Here is a 17,714-nt window from a genome sequence, read left to right on the forward strand (position 1 = left end):
TGAATTGATACTGCTAATAGTGGAATTCATCCCTGGCTTGGTATGCCCCCAGAGTAGGTTGATTGAACCGAACTGGGTGAACAATTCTGTTGTGTTGTTTATGTTTCTGCATTGTTTATTTGTAAGTTCAGTTTGGATGTCATAACATCGTGCATGACATCAGTGTGTGATTTAATGACTGTGCTAACACAGAATCTCTGCAAAGAAGATTTGTTTATGTTAACTGAACTGATATGTGATCCCAACACTTCCAGACTTCTGGATGTTAGAAGTAATAAAAAATTGGGGGATCTGTATGTACTGCCTCAGCCAAGCTGATGACAGACCAGATGTCACAACTTCGTATATGACATCTGGGGTCTGTCTTACCAGAATTTCACATACCACGCTTCAAGCGCAGGAACAACTCATTTGCAATATTATATTATCCAATAGGAGAATCCACTTTGAGTGGAGTATTATCAACTGATAATTTATTTCATAAACTTTGCAAATGAATAATATTTTGAACTTTTGATTCATATTGATTTGTATGAGGATCAAGACAACAATTTATTTTAACTTGTTCATTTGAACTTCTTGTTCATGATTTCAGTTGTTCATTTGAACTTCTTGTTCATGATTTCAGCTGCTTACTCCCTCCCCCTAATATTGGGAAAATTAATTTATCAAGTGATAATCAGCCTAATGGGTTGCAATCAAGTATTTGATTTTTCCTCAAATTATATCCTCAAAATTGAGATTCATATTAATTATATTTTTCCAATATTCTTCCATGACTCATCATAATGTATTATATTGGAACAATTGGAATATACACAATACATCCAAATGTTCACTTAGATGAGAAGTATCAGAATAAATTAGGGAGGACTAAGATATAGTATCTTGTTGGCTTAATGCGAATAAATATCTTAATATCATACTTTGGGTGTTTCAAATATATAATTTAGAATTGATGATCTCATAAGTATCAACCATATGATTAACTTTAGACGTCTAAAGAATGGATTTTCGGGTCCATTTTCTTTTTATGAACATATATTACATGACATTCAATGTCAATTTTAATAACATATGTCATACTTATACAGGAATTTCTAAAAAATCCAAAAAACAAGATCTTAGTCGAATTAGTTGAGAAAATAATTTCACAAACTTCTGGTTGTGAGTAGAGACATATGCATGATATTTTAGTCGATGCAACAATTAATGTCATAAAACGTAATTTCTCAAAATTTTATTTTCCTTTAGAAACACACAAAAATGGACTAGATTGAAGAAACTTCTGGTTCTTCAATACAAATTATTCGCATCATATTAAATATTCGAGATGACCCAACCGGTTTTACCAATGACACATTTAAGTGTAATTCGTAAACTAGTGGTTTACAATGACATGTGCTTCAATTGTACTAATATAAGTGTAGTACAAGCCTGAGGGAAAAGCCGGTAGCTTTTCTATTATACATTTTATGTCCAAATTCATTTGTGTAATACAAAAATATTCAATATCTCCAATATAATTCTTGTGAATTATCTATGACGAAAATATTTGGCAAGACATAAAGAGAACACACACAAAAAATATAAAGGATTAAAGTTCATTCGAATCTCAACTCTATCAAAATATGAGCTTACTTTCGTATGCCTTTAAGATGGACTAACAAATGTCATTCATACACTATACTTGTAAAAAGAAAAGAATAGTATAATTAAGATTTATATGAGAAATCTAATCACTATTATAACAACTTTAAAATATGTAGCAACTTTAGACTATTGATATATTCTTCAATAGATTGCAATGTTTTAATTCTCTTGTTAAAATATCAATATTTAGAAATAATGTGAATAAATAAATTGTATCCGCAAACATTGATCATCCTAATAATATCTATGATTTAACACTTTAATCATACACATGCATATGAACATATTATCATATAATTAACAAAATCATATCACTAAAATTATATCATATATATATATATATATATATATATATATATATATATATATATATATATATATATATATATATATATATATATATATATATATATATATATATATATATATATATATATATATATATAATTCTAATTATGAAATAATTTATTCTCTAACAAATTTAATAAGTTTTTAACATAGCCAAATGCTAGAAAATTATAATAATCCAAAAATATAGTTATTCTTCTGAGATGTGTTAGAGTCACTCATGTCATTCTTTTGGAATGACAAACATTTTATGAGTATATTACAATTCTTTTTCTTTTTTTTTACATCGAAACACACAATTTTTTTTGTGAAATCCTTCTGGAATACTTCACTATTATTGATTCAAGCCATCTAGAATACGATAATATAGGTGATGCAATTATTTTTCTAGTTTTTAACATAACATATGCACTCCTTCTGAGATATGTTATTAGCATAGATGCAATCCTTCTGGGTTTCATTCATATCATGATGAAATTCTTCTAATATTATAGATATAACATTTTAAGGTGTGAGAAATCCTTATTTTAAAACTTTAACTCTTCGAAAATTATATATCACAAATGATCTTCGTAGTGATAAAAAAACCATTATTTGCATAATCCTTCTAGGAAGCTCAAAAAATTCCCTTCAAAGTCATGTCACAAATATTCACATCGATTAAGAAAAATAATTCTTTAAGCAATCCTCTTGAGATATCTTAACATTAGTTTAAGAGAGGTTTTTTTTTGTAGTTCTTCAGGAACTCAATCACAATCACAAATTTTTTTTTATAGTTCTTCAAGAACTCAATCACAATTTGTAGTTCTTCAGAAACTCAATCACAAATCTTTTACTAATAAAAATAACAATATTTATAATCCTTCAGGGATGCTTGATAAGTTCTTCAGGAATTTTATATCAAACTCAATAATATCCTTCTAGGATATTTGATAAGTTCTTCAAAAGATATATAACAAACTTAATACTATCTTTAATGTATATTTGTTAAGTTCTTCAAGAACTATATAACAAACACATTGTTTTGTAATTCTTCAGAGATTATTCATAATTTAATAAGATATAATATCAAAATTCAACATGGATAATGAGAAAGAAAAATAATAAATAATTAACTAATATTACCTCTAACAGTTAGGGCTCAAATTTTTTTCTTCAAGCTTGGTAGAGTTTCGTGCTGATAACGTGTTATAAAACTAACTAAAACAATAGAGATCAAAGAGAGGTAGAGAAGAGAAAAGTAATATTATATTCTTTCAAGTATGTGAATCTCTATTTATAGAACTTAAGGGAGATGGAAAATCACACATATTAAATATGGAATAAAAAGATGAAAAACTAAGAGAAGAGTAGACATCACTAATATAAATATTCATAACAAAAGTTAAATATTTTATCTCACCAAATTATTTGTTAATAATTCAATTTATGCATTTTAATGGAGAAAAAACTATTGACATCTACAGTATATTTGCTATTAATTTAGTTTAATGCGCGTTAATAGAAAAAAAGCTTTTAACATCTATAGTAAAATAATTGATATAGAAGGATTATATATATATATATATATATATATATATATATATATATGAAAATGAATTTGAATTATTAAATTTTAAAATAAATGGTCTAGATTAATATGAGTTAATATTTTTTTTCTCTCTTCTATTATTAATCCAACGCCTACAATGATGCATTTGAGAATGCCTTAGATTTCGGATCCAAATCCCACAGTGACGAAGTTGCAGCAGCAGCACCTTCCACCTCCACAAGACCACTGCCACAATTCCGATCAGTAACTTCCACGGTGCAGACACTCACGACAACTCCGACCACCACGCAACATCTCCACAACAAACCGCCGCTACTTAAACCAGTTTTTCTGTTACTGGTGGCGAGTGAGTTCTCTTTCGATAAACCCTAAAACTGAAATGTGAAAACTGCATTTCCCAATTTCTCATGGCAGCAGCGCGAGAATTTTCCGCAGCGGTGTTCTCTTGCTCAAAGCTTCACGCTTCACTTTTTCAACGTCTCTTCCTTCGTAGAAAGAGTTCCAAGGTTTTTGTCAAAGGTATAACTTTTTTGCTTTCTTTTAGCTGTTTCATGTTCTTCTTTGATATCTGATTGAGCTTTAGGTTTTGGCAGGTAAAAACTGAATCTGTAGTTTAACTGAATCTTTAGTTTGCAAAATCTCTAACATTATATCCCTATGAGCAAAGTTTTCTTTGAAACACAGGCACCGAGAACACGACACATTGACACTGACACGGTAACACCAGTAATAATTTGAAAAAATGAAAATATAAAAGTAATCATAAGTGTCTGTGTTGGACACGGCCACACCTTTTTTCCAGAGATGTCGGTGCTATGCAGAGATAGTTTTAACAGAGATATCTACCTATTTAGGCTATGACATAGAGGCTTTGGAAATCTCTATGCAGTTGAGCTGCTTCAGTTGCAAACTTGCAATTGACTGTGATTCTTGATAATGTCTAGGATCCTGGTGCGATTGCAATTGTGAACACGGTTGCAATTTAAAACCTTACTTGTCAGTAAGCAAACCATATGTGATCTGTAAGAAAACTGTAGTCAATAGCGGCACCGCCATGGGAAGAGCCTTAGCGGTGTAGAACACTATAGCGACCGTTATAGGGTAAATAGCGGTTTCCGGCCCGGAGCGGTTTCTGGCCCGCTATCCTTTTCTCCCCTAAGAAACTGAAATTACCCCTTGAATTTACATCGTTTTAAGGATAATTTTGGATTTTTCAATCAAATTTGAGTTAAGACTCAACCTTAACCTTCCTTTGTATTTGTTTATGCACTTCAAGAGTCATGTGTACTAAGTGTATTAATTTACTGTTTTTTATGATGGAATTTTAGCTTGTAGAATGCTTTTGAAAATGTACAAAGTGAAACCTTTAGCATGATGTAAGAACAACTTAATCATGATCACTGTATCTACACCATAGAATGCATCAGGTTTCACTTGTGGCATTGATTCACAAAGCCACCCAAGTCCTAGTCCTAGATTACTTGAAATTGCAAAAAGGTTTATTTTTAATCATTTTGACTATTTTATTTCGGTAACTTTCTGTTCTTGCTCTAGAGTTCTTTTTAATGGGATTCTTGTAGTTCCATACTTATCAATCATTGCCCTTTTGATTAGATGAATATACCAAAATGTTAGTGCTGTTGTATTGTTGTTCTCATGTAAAAAATGCCCGTTAATACTTGCGGGTGTTGTGATCTATAAATCTTGGTGCAGGTTTAGCATTTTCTACTACAGAGGAGAAATTAGCAGAAGCTTTTTCTCAATATGGAAATGTCCTCAAAGGTAGTATGTGTCTATATTGATGTCACAAACCCCAAACCTCTCAGATTAAAATTCTCATGCATGCCTCATTTCATTTTTTTTCCAGCTGATATAGTATTGAATAAAGCCAAGAATAGATCCAAAGGTTTTGGATATGTGACTTTTTCAGAGGAGGAAGAAGCCCGCAAAGCACAGATTGACATGAATGGAAAGGTTAGAATCTACTAGCCTAATTTTTTAAAACTCTGGTAACTATTTAAACATAGCCTCCACGAAAAACAAATTCAGAAAATGATTCAAAGCTTTCTGCAGATATTACACGGGCGTGTGTTATATGTAGACATGGATTCACCTGACGAGCAGAAGAAAACTTACAAGCATGCAACTAAAACTACAAATGCTGATGATGATAGTGCATATGAATTGAAGTAGACAAAAAGACCTATAAGGTAAGACAGCACCTAACCCAAGGAGGGAATGAGCCATATCTCATCCGAGCGCTTCTGGTTGATAATGTTATTGTAAAAGTTACATATTTTAATCCACCAATTAATGTATAAACGTAACACGATTGGCCAATCAATAACTAATACTTTTGCTCAAAGTCTCGATATTATTTATATATCTCATTTATATTTTAGGATTTCAAACTTATTTTCCGAAGAGTTTAGCTAAGAGTAAATAAAATTGATGTTAGCTAAGAGTAGTTCTAGTTTCTGCTTAATCTGTTGGAGTTTTCTGTTGTGAGCAAGTGAGAGACCAGACCTTATAATTCAAGGAAAGATAGCATAGCAGTAGTAGAGGTGTTAAGCCTAAAGCTTTTGTTTTTTGGTTGGTAGAAAAATTTGTAATAACCACTAGAAACTCACACACACAACCGTGAGAAGGGTTCGAGCCCTGGTGCGACGTTCAACCTAACAATGTCGATTTTTGTCAGTTGAGCTAGGATTTGCGGACAATCTAAAGCTTTTTTACTGCCAGCAAGATATTTAGTAAATGAATCTCAATAGATTGAGGTTATTAGATAAAGATCAGGCAACTCGCAATTTGCCTCTACTAATCAAATTCAAAACACGCACTCAAATGGAAATATGAGTTGCTTGATCTTTTATCTGACAATTTTGATTTGCTGCCTGCTAAACTTTTTTATTCTGACAAATATGGAATATTTCCCTGGCAAGTGGAGTAGTTATGCCACTTTAGATTGGGGATAGCAATGTGCAAGTGCTTTAATGATTGATATGATAAGAAAAAGGTTAGGAGCTTGTTTGTCTATTTCTAAAAAGTCTACACTGCAAACATAGTTTGGATACAGCCAAGCCTTACACAACAAACACACACAAACATTTTTATGAAAACAAAATCTTGTTTCTTTCCAATATGCTCCACTGCGTGTTGCGGGGTTTTTTATGCTTTACTTTTTAGCAAGTTTGCGTCTTGTCATTACGGATAAGGTCTGGCACAATCAATTAGGTAGGAATTGTTAGCATTTAATGGAATTCGAACATGAAACTTTGAGATAAACACACTTTCAGTGCCCAAGTTTTCACCAATAGGAGAACCCTTGGGGTTGAGATGGTGCTCTGAAATGTTGTTCTTTGACCTTCCTTAACTCGAAAACCTATTCTTACCCTAGCTCGAAAACCTGGGTTCGTTCTTAACCTAGCTTGAAAACTTTTTGAGTGACTGCAATTAACTGAAATTGAGATGAGGAAGTAAGATCTAGGTTTGCTCCATTTTTACTCAATTGTTTTTACTACAAATATGTAACTGCATTTTCCAACCAAAATGGTATTACTATTGAATGTACATTGTATATGGTCCCCTAAACATATTTGAAACGTATTGCCCCATTCCTTTTGGACCATCACAAGAGAGACGAAAACAGAAATTATTTTATTTAAACAATTATGTAATGTTACTATGAAAGTATAATAGAACTTGTTTGATTGATCAATGTATATATACATTTGTTCAAGCATCTTCCTATCTTCCTAAAAAAACACATTTTCCTAACATGTATATAAATTTTGAGAAATGCTACTTGTACACTAAATAAAGTGTACACTTACACTGTAAATTAGATCATAAGTATATACTAATTTATTTTTTAATAATTTCTTTTCTTGCTTTGGCAATTGTGCATAATAAAAGAAGTATATGCATACGGTGTAAAATTATTTGGTGTAGAAAAGGGGTGTATACATAGCATTACTTTGACAATTGTGTAGTAATAAAAGAAGTATATGCATACGGTGTAAAATCATTTGGTGTAAAAAAGGGGTGTATACATAGCATTGCTCATAAATTTTTACCTGTTAATGCATACATCAAATAAGAGTGTGTTTGAATTGGCAGTATGCATAATTGAGTTTGGTAGAATTGATTTTATCATAATTAAGTTTAAAAGTGAGTTTAATATCAGAATCAATTCTGGAGACAGAAGCTACAAATTCTAACTTCAAATAGAATCAATTCTAAAATCAGAATCAATTTTATTTTTATCTAACCAAACATCTTAAAATTATACAAAATTAATTCTACGCCTCTAAAATAATTACACCTCAAAAATTATTTTGACATTTCCCAAATCCAAATCAAACATACACCAAAGCATATATACTAGTATATGTGGATATTAAAACTCATTTTCATAATTACACACATGTTGGGTAAGTTCTTTTATTTTATTCACTTATCCAATAGTGGGAGTATGTATGCAATTTTCTTTTTCTGTCCTCAAAGTCACGTGATTTCAATCGATAAATTACTAGTATAAAAAACACACTCTGCAAACGTTTGAAAGATGAATAATTCACATGCAACAAAAGCTTACCTCAATTCTGATTTTGGACTTGCTCAAAACAAATTTCTGAAACCTGATGGTCCAAACTTTCCGTAGCCTCTCTGAATCATCCTCAGAAATTTATCAACCGGCCGTACTTTATTTTAAATTTTCATAAATCATCTACAACAATAAAAAGCCAAATTCTGATTTTTTTTTTTTTAGGTCAGAAAGTTATTCAATTATAAAAATAAAATAATTTTAAAATATTTCCTTCTTATAATAATAAGACTGGATACTTTTGTTAAGTCGCTTTAATTGGTAGGTATGCAAAGACTAGGGATATTTGTGGTGTGGTTTGAATTGGTTTTGAGGTAAAAATTCATATGATCCAAAGTTAAATTTATTAACAGTTTGATTCAATTTTGAATGATTGATTAAAATAATTCAATTCAATCTGATCCAATTTCAAGCGATTTAATTTAATTAACTTTTAAATATTCAAATTAAAATTATAAAAATATTAATAAATAATAAATATTGATATAATATATAACATATAGAATATTAAAAATTAATATTACTAGATAAAATAATAAAAATAAATAAATTAAACTAAACTAATAAATATTAAAAAAATATCATCGAATAATAAATTAACCAACATATCATATTAATAAAAAATAAATAAGTAAAAAAATGTATACACGAGGGTTGGATCGATTCTAAAAGATCAATAAAAAATTTGATCTAAATCGGGCGGTTTTTATAAAATAACATCAAACAAATTTAGTAGTAATATTCAAAACAAAACAAAAATTATAGTTTTGTTATTTTAATGAGTTGTGGTATTTATTTAGATCAATTTAAATATGAACACCCTTAAAAGTGTTGATTCGACCTAGCGACATTTCACTATTTTTTTTAGAAGATAAAATTTCTATTACTAGATTATCAGACAAAATCAAATTAATAAGACCATGTACACAAATTATTTAATAAATTTATAAAAATATTTGTTATAATAGAAATAAGAGAGTAAAAAATAGTTAATGTGATATTTATTTGCATCGTCAAAACAAGACATCAAATATCTACCTTAGTTAATGGGATTAGTGGTTATAGATATGAGAGTTATAAGACCCCATTAATCTCAAAGGGACCACAATTAAAAACAGCAAATTTCATACACAAACACACTCTAAATAAAAGAAGTGACATCAAAATCTGTATTGGCATTCATGAACATAACACTTGTGTGTCTCTAAAACAAGGTTTGGTCCCATATACGTCAACACAACACAACATTTAATGCTATCCTTACTTCCTACTAACAAGTAACGGTCACATACATATCATGGAAATCTAGCCACGTGTCCCACACTTGTAACCAAATCTGAAACAAGAAAAACTCAACCATTCCTCTGGTTTTGGCCCAACCCACTTTATTGCCACTGCACCACCCAGAGTCGACATCATTAGGATTTAGGATACGTAAGCCTCCAAATTTTTTCATGTAGAACCACTAATTTTGATACTCTTAATTAATCATATTTGTCTATGATAAATTTCAAGGACTAGTTGACAAAATTTAACTAACTGACAGCTACTACAAAATCAATTTTAAAGGAATCAGCAACACCACCCACATGTTTGAGACATTGGTATCTCAAGAAACAAAAACAAAACGATGAAGCCAGATAGAGGAGAGGTGGCGGCAACAACCTGTATGGCACGACAAGAAACGGTGGCTTGTTGCAAGATGAGAGGGTTAAGGGTTTACGCTAATAGGTCTTTGAAGTAGAAATTGGTATTTTTGTCAAAACTGAGCTATATATAACTTCTGTAATTTTTAATATAAAAAAATAAAAAATTTAACATTAACTTGCTTATGAATAAACCATAGCTTTGAATTGGGAAATAATCAGAGTACAACGCAGTTACAGCACAAGAACAAGAACAAAGTAATCTTCACTGTATTCTAAAATATCTGTTTGCAATAAATATTCAATAGCTCATAACACCTCTGTCTAATTCCTCCATAAGAAACTCAGTTCTCAACTTCCTACATATGCAACATAAATTTACTGACAGAATCTTAAACACGGCAGAAAAAGGAACTTATAAACAAATGAAGCTGTTGGTTCTTTTGCTTAATAAAAACCATTCAGCTTTCTTTAAAAGAGGGTTGGAGTAGTAGTAAAATGAGAAAAAAGAATCCTGTTTTGGAACAATACCTATACCTCTACAGGAGTTTCTTTTCTTTTCTACTGGATAATAATAACATTAACATCCCAAGAGAGAAAGAGTTCTTTATCAAACTCCCTTGAACTTCAAGGTAAAATATAAAATAATGAATGACAAAAATTAAAGGGAATAAAAAATACGATTATCCTCCGGGAACTTCGCAGCCACCATCTTTCGATGCTTCCGGGGCTCAAATTCACCAAAAGAATGTGTACCTGAAGAAATTAAATTAAATATCTATCACAGCAAATATGTAGCAAAAGGGTCAATATTGCTAGACCACAAGTTGGTCCAGCTGCATTTGCTCCAGCCAAGCTCCTAAAACCGAATGATCAGTAGACTCTACTTGAGGATTGGAATTCAGTTCAGCAGATGGAATAGGGCCAGAAACTGCACGCTTCTCTTTTATCTCAGGTGGAGATTCCTTGACGAGGGATTGGACCCATGATAGATCAGGCTCTTCTCCGTTGTTTCCATGTTCAAAAGGTGTGGATCTTTGAGATCGACCAAAGTCATTTCCATTTACTGACCAATCGGCTTTTCCGGTAGGGGATCCCCACTTAGACCAGGAGTTGACTGGAGACCCGACAGCCGAGACGGGGTTGTTAGCGCCGAGTTCTCTTGAACTGAGGCTCCGCATCTGTTGCTGCTGCTTCTCCCGCTGAGCAAATGCAGACAATCGAGAATTCATTGGAGAGAGGGGATCCATGCTTCTTGGTGACATCCTTCCAGGAGAAGAGACACCATATGGAGCCTGGTGGAATAGAGGATGCTCAACATTCTTAGGTGACATAACATTTGTATTTATGGGTGATAGTGAACTTTGGAGCTGTTGAAACTGGTTGAAGACAGCTGATTTGTGTGTTGGAGAAAATACAGAAGCAGCTGCTGGGTCGGAATACCGAGGAGATGAAGAAACTTCAGCAGAAAATAGATCCTCAAGATTTGATGGAGTTAGTGTTTTAGACCGACCGGATCGGCTCACTGATATGGCACCAGGACGGGGCTGTGAGAAACAGCTCATGTCATTTAGTATGTGCTGCTGACCATCGAAGTCTTGCATCATATTGTTGAAGTCTTCAAGTGGCATATCTCGGGCACAAAGAGAAGATCTCAAACGACTAGTTTGAATATTGCTTCCAGGTAAGTGAAGTGCTGGCACATTTGGCTGTGGCCAAGGATTGTTTGAGTGAGACATGCCATTTGCAGATGGAGATATCGGCTGTGCAAAGGGAGATGGAGACATGGGAGACATTGATGATGGTGAACCAGGAAAAAGGCTCATAGCAGCAGCCATGTCCATGACATTAGGAGCAGATGCTGCTGACCGGGGTGAAGGAACAGCAGATCCAGTGGACACGTACAAGGGACGCAGCTCTTCAGGTAAGTGAGCGAAAAAACACACCCTTCGATTACAACTAGTACCATCTTTGCAGAGCCTTGTCCGATACTGAGCAGGGTGTAGCCAGCACTCGAATACTCCATGGGCATATTCACACATATCTCCACGTCTGCAAGCCCCTTTTCTAAAATCAGGGCATGGCACACAGCTGTAATGAAACTTTCTGGGGTCTCTCCTTCTAGCATTCTCTCCAGGATGAACAAAAGGACACTCAGTCCAATCATGAGAGTATGCACGGGAACAAGGGCGAACCTTGAATGAAAACATACGAAATTCATCTGTGGCATATATGCTGTTTTTTATATCAGGAAGTGACGGATCAATTGGATATTCTTTCTTTTCAGAGGCAGAGTTAACAGCTGCGTCAGTAAACTTTGGAGCCATAGGAGAGGATGGAGACCCATTTTCAGTTGATGATAAGGGGGCAGCTGAACGAGGACTTGATGAATTAACAGATAATGGAAGAGAACAACCATCTACAGAGCTGTCAGAATCACTATCTGCAAGTAGTTCTTCAAGAATTGTTTTCACACCTCCAGGCTTAGGTGGAACAACAATAACATCAACTGGACGGTCTCCATTAGCATCCACACAGTTGATATTTGCACCAGCGGATAAAAGCAGTTTAACAGCATCAACTGCATTAACCGAACCACCTGAAGCAGCACAGTGAAGAGCAGTGCTTTTATCATTACCGCAAGCAAAATTTACATCAGCCTCTGGACATGAGAGTACAAGCTTAAGAATATCAACACTTCCATAGGATGCAGCCACCATTAAAGGGGTTCTGTGCTCAAGAACAATTTGTTTAGACCCCTTTTGACGGACATACCAGAAGCCAACTTCATTTATTAAAGAGACATTGCTGGCTATAGCTACCTTAAATTCTTCAAAATCATTGTTAGAAGCAAGTTCAAGCAGATTGGAAAAAGAATCATCGGTATGAACTGTTAGATTTTTCATGTCTTTGATGTTATTTGAACCTTCTTCCGCAGATGAAGATGAAGAAGTTGAACGAGATTTTGATTTGTCAGGACCACTGCACATCCTTCAATTAACTGAACAAAAATAATCATGAAATTTGATAAGTGACCAGAAAAACAAAATTAGCAAACAAAAATTTAGTTAAATCCAACAAAAGAAGAAAAGAAAACAAAAATAAACCGATGAACCTACATATAAAACAATTTAGTTAAATAAATTAATTGAGATCCTGAATATCAAATTAGGGGATTATAATAGAAATTTTAAATACTACAACCAAAACAAACCAAACATATAAAACAAGTTAACCTTCAACAAAATTATCAGGGCCAAACAAAATATAAGTCAAAATACCAACTGTCCCAGGTCATGAAATCAAAATAGAAGAGAATAATCCAAAATAGTTGAACACTTCACACATCAATAACACAATAATCAAGTGCAATTGGAACTACAATAAACAGTTAAGATCTATGAAACACAAACACCCTAAACACAACCCTGGCTCTGACACAGCGACACCAATAATAATGCGAAAAAATGAATAAATTTAACTTAATCACATGTGTCGGTTATTGTGTCCGACACGGACAGACGCGCCTTTTTTCAGAGGTGTAAGTGCTACATAGGTTAAGGTACATATAAAAAGGAAATAATATACAACAAATAATATAACAAGACAAGCATACCCTTTAATAGACGAGATGAAAAAACAAAGCTAGAGTAGATATCTAAAAATAGACAGTAAACTTAACAAGAACATTATCAGTTCAAAAAACAATACAACACTGAAACAAACTACCTGAAAACAAAAACTATACAAAGACAAGCAAACCCACAAGTTAATGCATGTTTTTTCACTGGACATAAATAAACAATTAACAATATAATTCATACCTCAATAATAAGTAAACTTAAACATCTTTTCCCAAACAAAACTCAAAACACAAAAGTAGAACACACAGTCATACATAAGTCACAACCAATGGCGTAAATGGAACTTTATTCTTGCATAAAATAGCGTAAATAGAACAAAATATAAAGACTTGGGGGCTAATATTCCAACAAAATCGCATAGACATACAAGACACATGATTCTTTACGCAAGGATATAGATCTGAATAAAATCCGGAATCATATCTAAAAAGAATAATTAAAGCTAAAACATCGTAACAAAAACATTTTAAAAATTAAAGAAAAAGAAAACAGATATGCATGATTTTTATTCCCATTTTTACGAAGTAAAAATCGCATCTCTTATATACATCAAGAATCTACACCATCAGAAAAATCAGTAAATCAAACTAAAAACATAAAATTATTTAATTAAAAAATTAAAAAATAAAACAAAACCACAAGCTCACACCAAAATCTCTCACAAAAAAAACAGTTATCAATTTTTTTCAGCCAGAAAATAGTATCATTTAAAATAAATAAATTCCTTCATTTCTATATTTTTTTTCTATATATCTATATATGTATATTCCTATTATTAATAATTAATAAGGTTATTTTCATTATTTTGCTATTATATTTTTATAATTATCATAGAGATGCAAAATAAAGTTTTCAATAAATTAATTTAGCAAAATCAATAACACAGTAGGTACAATACAATAATATATAAGCACGAATTTATATAGAAAATTGCAAAAAATAATAAACACGATAAACTAAAATTAGAGAGAGAGAGAGAGAGAGAGAGAGAGAGAGAGAGAGAGAGAGAGAGAGAGAGAAAAAGAAAAGCCTAAAATTAATAAAATAAATATCTTAAAATTTAGTATGAATCATGATAATTTGCAAAAATAATAAACATGATAAACTAAAATTAGAGAAAAAATAAAAACCTAAAATTAATAAAATAAATATCTTAAAATTAGCATGAATCACGGTAATTTGCAAAAATAATAAACATGATAAACTAAAATTAGAGAAAAAAATAAAAACCTAAAATTAATAAAATAAATATCTTAAAACTTATCATGAATCGCGAAAAACTGTATAAAATGTTAAAATCATTTATACAATTGGAGCAAATTTTTTGTAGTGAAAATTTTCAGATCGAGTAAAAATGATCGATCGATTCATTTGCAGAGTGAAGACTTACCGAATAGGAGTGGTTATGATGAGATCGGCGATGATATAGATGATCGGAAAAGGAAAACCTAATCGGCAATCTGATCGGAAAATGGAGAATGCCGGAGAGTGAATCGGAAGAAGGAAACGAGATCTGGCAGAGAGAGAGAGATTCAGAGGTTTTGCATCTCCATTGATAGAAACGAGATAGAGAGAGAGGGAGTGAAGAAGAGAGAGAAGTAACGTTTTTGAAATTGAAATGAAATTGAAATGAAACGAAGATGAATTTAGGGTGAATTTAAAAAAGTTTTTTGGAGGAGAGTGAAATGGGAGTGAAATTATACTGAAATGCACGCCAAATGAAGTCCAAATGAAGTCGGGGAGTGGGGCCACGGGGAACCGGGAGAGCAGGTGAGAGAGAGAATTGGGGTGGGTAGGGTTTGAAAAGGGTGTGGGTGGGTTGAACCGGTTGACTGTTGTGGATTTTATAGGAATTATTAAGTGGAATGAAATGGTGGATTTGGAATCCGCCAATTAGAAAAGAGCATGTGTAAGAAGTGTATAAGCTTTGGGTTAAAAGACAGTGGTCACTTGTGCAGTCAAATCGAGTGTAGGAAAAAGGGAGATGTATGATGTATCACACCAAAAAAAAAAACTAATTTTCTATTTATCAACAATTTTTATATTATTTAAAATTTACTATGAATTTTGTGAAATCTAAATAAAATTTACATTATTTTATATAATTTGTTTGGATTTTCTTTTAAATTGAAAGGGTATGGTAAAAAAAAAGTACAATAATATTGAATGAATAAATATAATATAATTGTTTTTAATGAAACTGACTAATCTTCATAAATAATCAAAAGTCTATGGTCAAAAAATTACAATAATATTGAATAAAATAATAAAATATAATTTTTTTTAAATAAAACAGCTATCTCATATATCCAAATTCTAAAAACAAAGACATTTGACACATTCATATTTGGATAATTAGGTAAAAAAATATCTTATTCTTAGCGTAATTTATAATTATTTGATTTGCACGTATATATTTCCTATTTGTATATTGTATTCGCGATCAATAAAAGCAGAAGAACAATGGTGTGATTTATATGTTTGTTTATGATATCAGTTGCTCAAATCTTTATAATCAGTGAGACAACATATGTTGTAGTCCTTCAATCTCAAACATCCATCGAACTTACATGCTTCAATTACTTTGCTTGGAAGGTGCAATTCAATGCCCTCATGATTGGCTACGACCTTCTAGGCTTTGTTAATGGTACCAAATTTATCCAGCACAAAATCATGCAGATCACACATACTGGGGATGTCGGGATAAGATGATCCTACACGTCAATATATCCTCAATCAATCAAAGTATCATTTGTAAGAACAAGCATACACTCACAAATGAGTTTTTGATTCATGTCAAACATCACAAGCAACCAAATACAAAAGCATAAATGAATGACTCAAGACAATGGAAGATTATGAAGCTCAAATCACTCAGAAAATGGTATTGCATCTGTTAGGTCGACCAAGCAAAGCCCTAGGTCGACTCAAAACCAGAGCAAACTCAGCAAAACTGACAAGGTCACTGTTAGGTCGACCTACCCACACTCCCAGGTAGACCTAAACTGAAGGGATTTACACATGTCACTGTTAGGTCGACCTACCCACACTCCTAGGTCGACCTAAACTGAAGAAAAGTCACAAAAATGCATTTCAACTGACTTTAGGTCGACCTAAACCATCAACAGGTCGACCTAACTGGAAACAAATGACTTTAGGTCGACCTAAACCTTCAACAGGTCAACCTAACTGGGACAACTTCAACTCTGCTTCTGTTAGGTCGACCTAAGCACTAAAGTAGGTCAACCTAATTGCTGAAAACTTCCCAAATTATGTGTTTTCTCTGCTCCAACATACCAGCAACTATATATATCATTCCATGTTAATTATTCATTAACACCAACGACTGAAAGATACACAAACGCTTCTCATCTTCGTTCTTCATCATCTCCAACACAATTACACATAATCATTCTTGCGTTGCGGGTTAGTGATGAGTTCGATAACGTCCATGGAACGGAATTGAAGATTCCTAGTGGGTGAAGGTTTGTGGGGTTTGTTGGTGAATAAAATCTGCGGGTTTTGTCCTCCACGACGGGTGGTTCTTGGGGGTTTTTATCAAGAGGCGTTCATTGAGGATTCGGCTGAGTGTAACGATTGAGGAACGGGGAGTTCAAGGAATCAAGACACTGCAGAAGGGAATCAAAGTGAAGCTCTTGGATAACCTTGATCTTGTTCAAGATTAAGGGGGAAGAAGATTCAAAGGATCGACATAATTGGTTTATCGTTTATCGCTTTGTTATCTTCTTTGTATATACTACTTTCAACATTAATGAAAGATTACCCAATTTCAATTTGGAATTGGGGGCAGACGTAGTCGTAGCGAGGACGATCGACGAACTGCCTAAACAAATATCGTGTTCTTGTCGCTTTTACTTTTTCATTTACATTCTGTTCATATTTGGTTATAATAGAAAATTGATCAACGATTCGAGTGTTAAGATTGTGAATTAAGAACTTACATAAACATCACAATCCACCACACATTGAATTACCTTAAATTTGATCATTATCACCAAGTGTTTGTATATTTGTTTCTATCACTCTTACTGCATTGCAAACATTGTCCATCATACAAAAAGTTAATCTGATTTTCAATAAGAGAAACGCTTTGATTCTGCAACATATACTCTTATCATTTACCTCAAGTCTTTGACTGGTTTTTAAACACATATATAATCGTTTCGATAGTGGTTCGGAATAGACGCGAGTCGATTCAGAATCACTTCCGCTGAAAAGTCGTTTAAATCCGTAAAACTGTGTAC

At 32.6% G+C, this 17,714-nt stretch overlaps 2 protein-coding genes across 2 annotated transcripts; one reads left to right on the forward strand and one right to left on the reverse strand.

Annotated features, from left to right (window-relative positions):
- The first annotated feature begins 3,683 nt into the window (after nucleotides 1–3,683).
- On the forward strand, nucleotides 3,684–5,918 carry LOC131625650 (small RNA-binding protein 11, chloroplastic). The gene is made up of 4 exons (XM_058896495.1): nucleotides 3,684–4,072; nucleotides 5,267–5,335; nucleotides 5,421–5,527; nucleotides 5,627–5,918. The coding sequence occupies exons 1-4, from the start codon at nucleotides 3,961–3,963 to the stop codon at nucleotides 5,744–5,746; spliced, it is 408 nt and encodes a 135-aa protein (XP_058752478.1). The 5' UTR covers nucleotides 3,684–3,960; the 3' UTR covers nucleotides 5,747–5,918.
- Nucleotides 5,919–10,039: 4,121 nt separating this feature from the next.
- Nucleotides 10,040–14,979, reverse strand: LOC131625651 (zinc finger CCCH domain-containing protein 30-like). The gene is made up of 2 exons (XM_058896496.1): nucleotides 14,840–14,979; nucleotides 10,040–12,806 (listed from the first exon to the last, which is right to left on the reverse strand). Exon 2 carries the CDS (start codon nucleotides 12,793–12,795, stop codon nucleotides 10,621–10,623), a length of 2,175 nt encoding a protein of 724 aa, XP_058752479.1. The 5' UTR covers nucleotides 12,796–12,806; nucleotides 14,840–14,979; the 3' UTR covers nucleotides 10,040–10,620.
- Nucleotides 14,980–17,714: the final 2,735 nt, after the last annotated feature.

The sequence above is a fragment of the Vicia villosa genome, unplaced genomic scaffold (assembly GCF_029867415.1).
Source record: "Vicia villosa cultivar HV-30 ecotype Madison, WI unplaced genomic scaffold, Vvil1.0 ctg.000232F_1_1_3, whole genome shotgun sequence".
Lineage (NCBI taxonomy): Eukaryota > Viridiplantae > Streptophyta > Magnoliopsida > Fabales > Fabaceae > Vicia > Vicia villosa.

What these genes read in the sequence shown, in the direction of transcription:
- LOC131625650 (XM_058896495.1), top strand. Translation starts at nt 3,961, where the DNA reads ATGGCAGCAGCGCGAGAATTTTCCGCAGCGGTGTTCTCTTGCTCAAAG. An exon ending in TTCCAAGGTTTTTGTCAAAG is followed by an intron (nt 4,073 to 5,266) that starts GTATAACTTTTT and finishes ATCTTGGTGCAG; the next exon opens with GTTTAGCATTTTCTACTACA. An exon ending in AGATTGACATGAATGGAAAG is followed by an intron (nt 5,528 to 5,626) that starts GTTAGAATCTAC and finishes AGCTTTCTGCAG; the next exon opens with ATATTACACGGGCGTGTGTT.
- LOC131625651 (XM_058896496.1), bottom strand. Translation starts at nt 12,795, where the DNA reads ATGTGCAGTGGTCCTGACAAATCAAAATCTCGTTCAACTTCTTCATCT.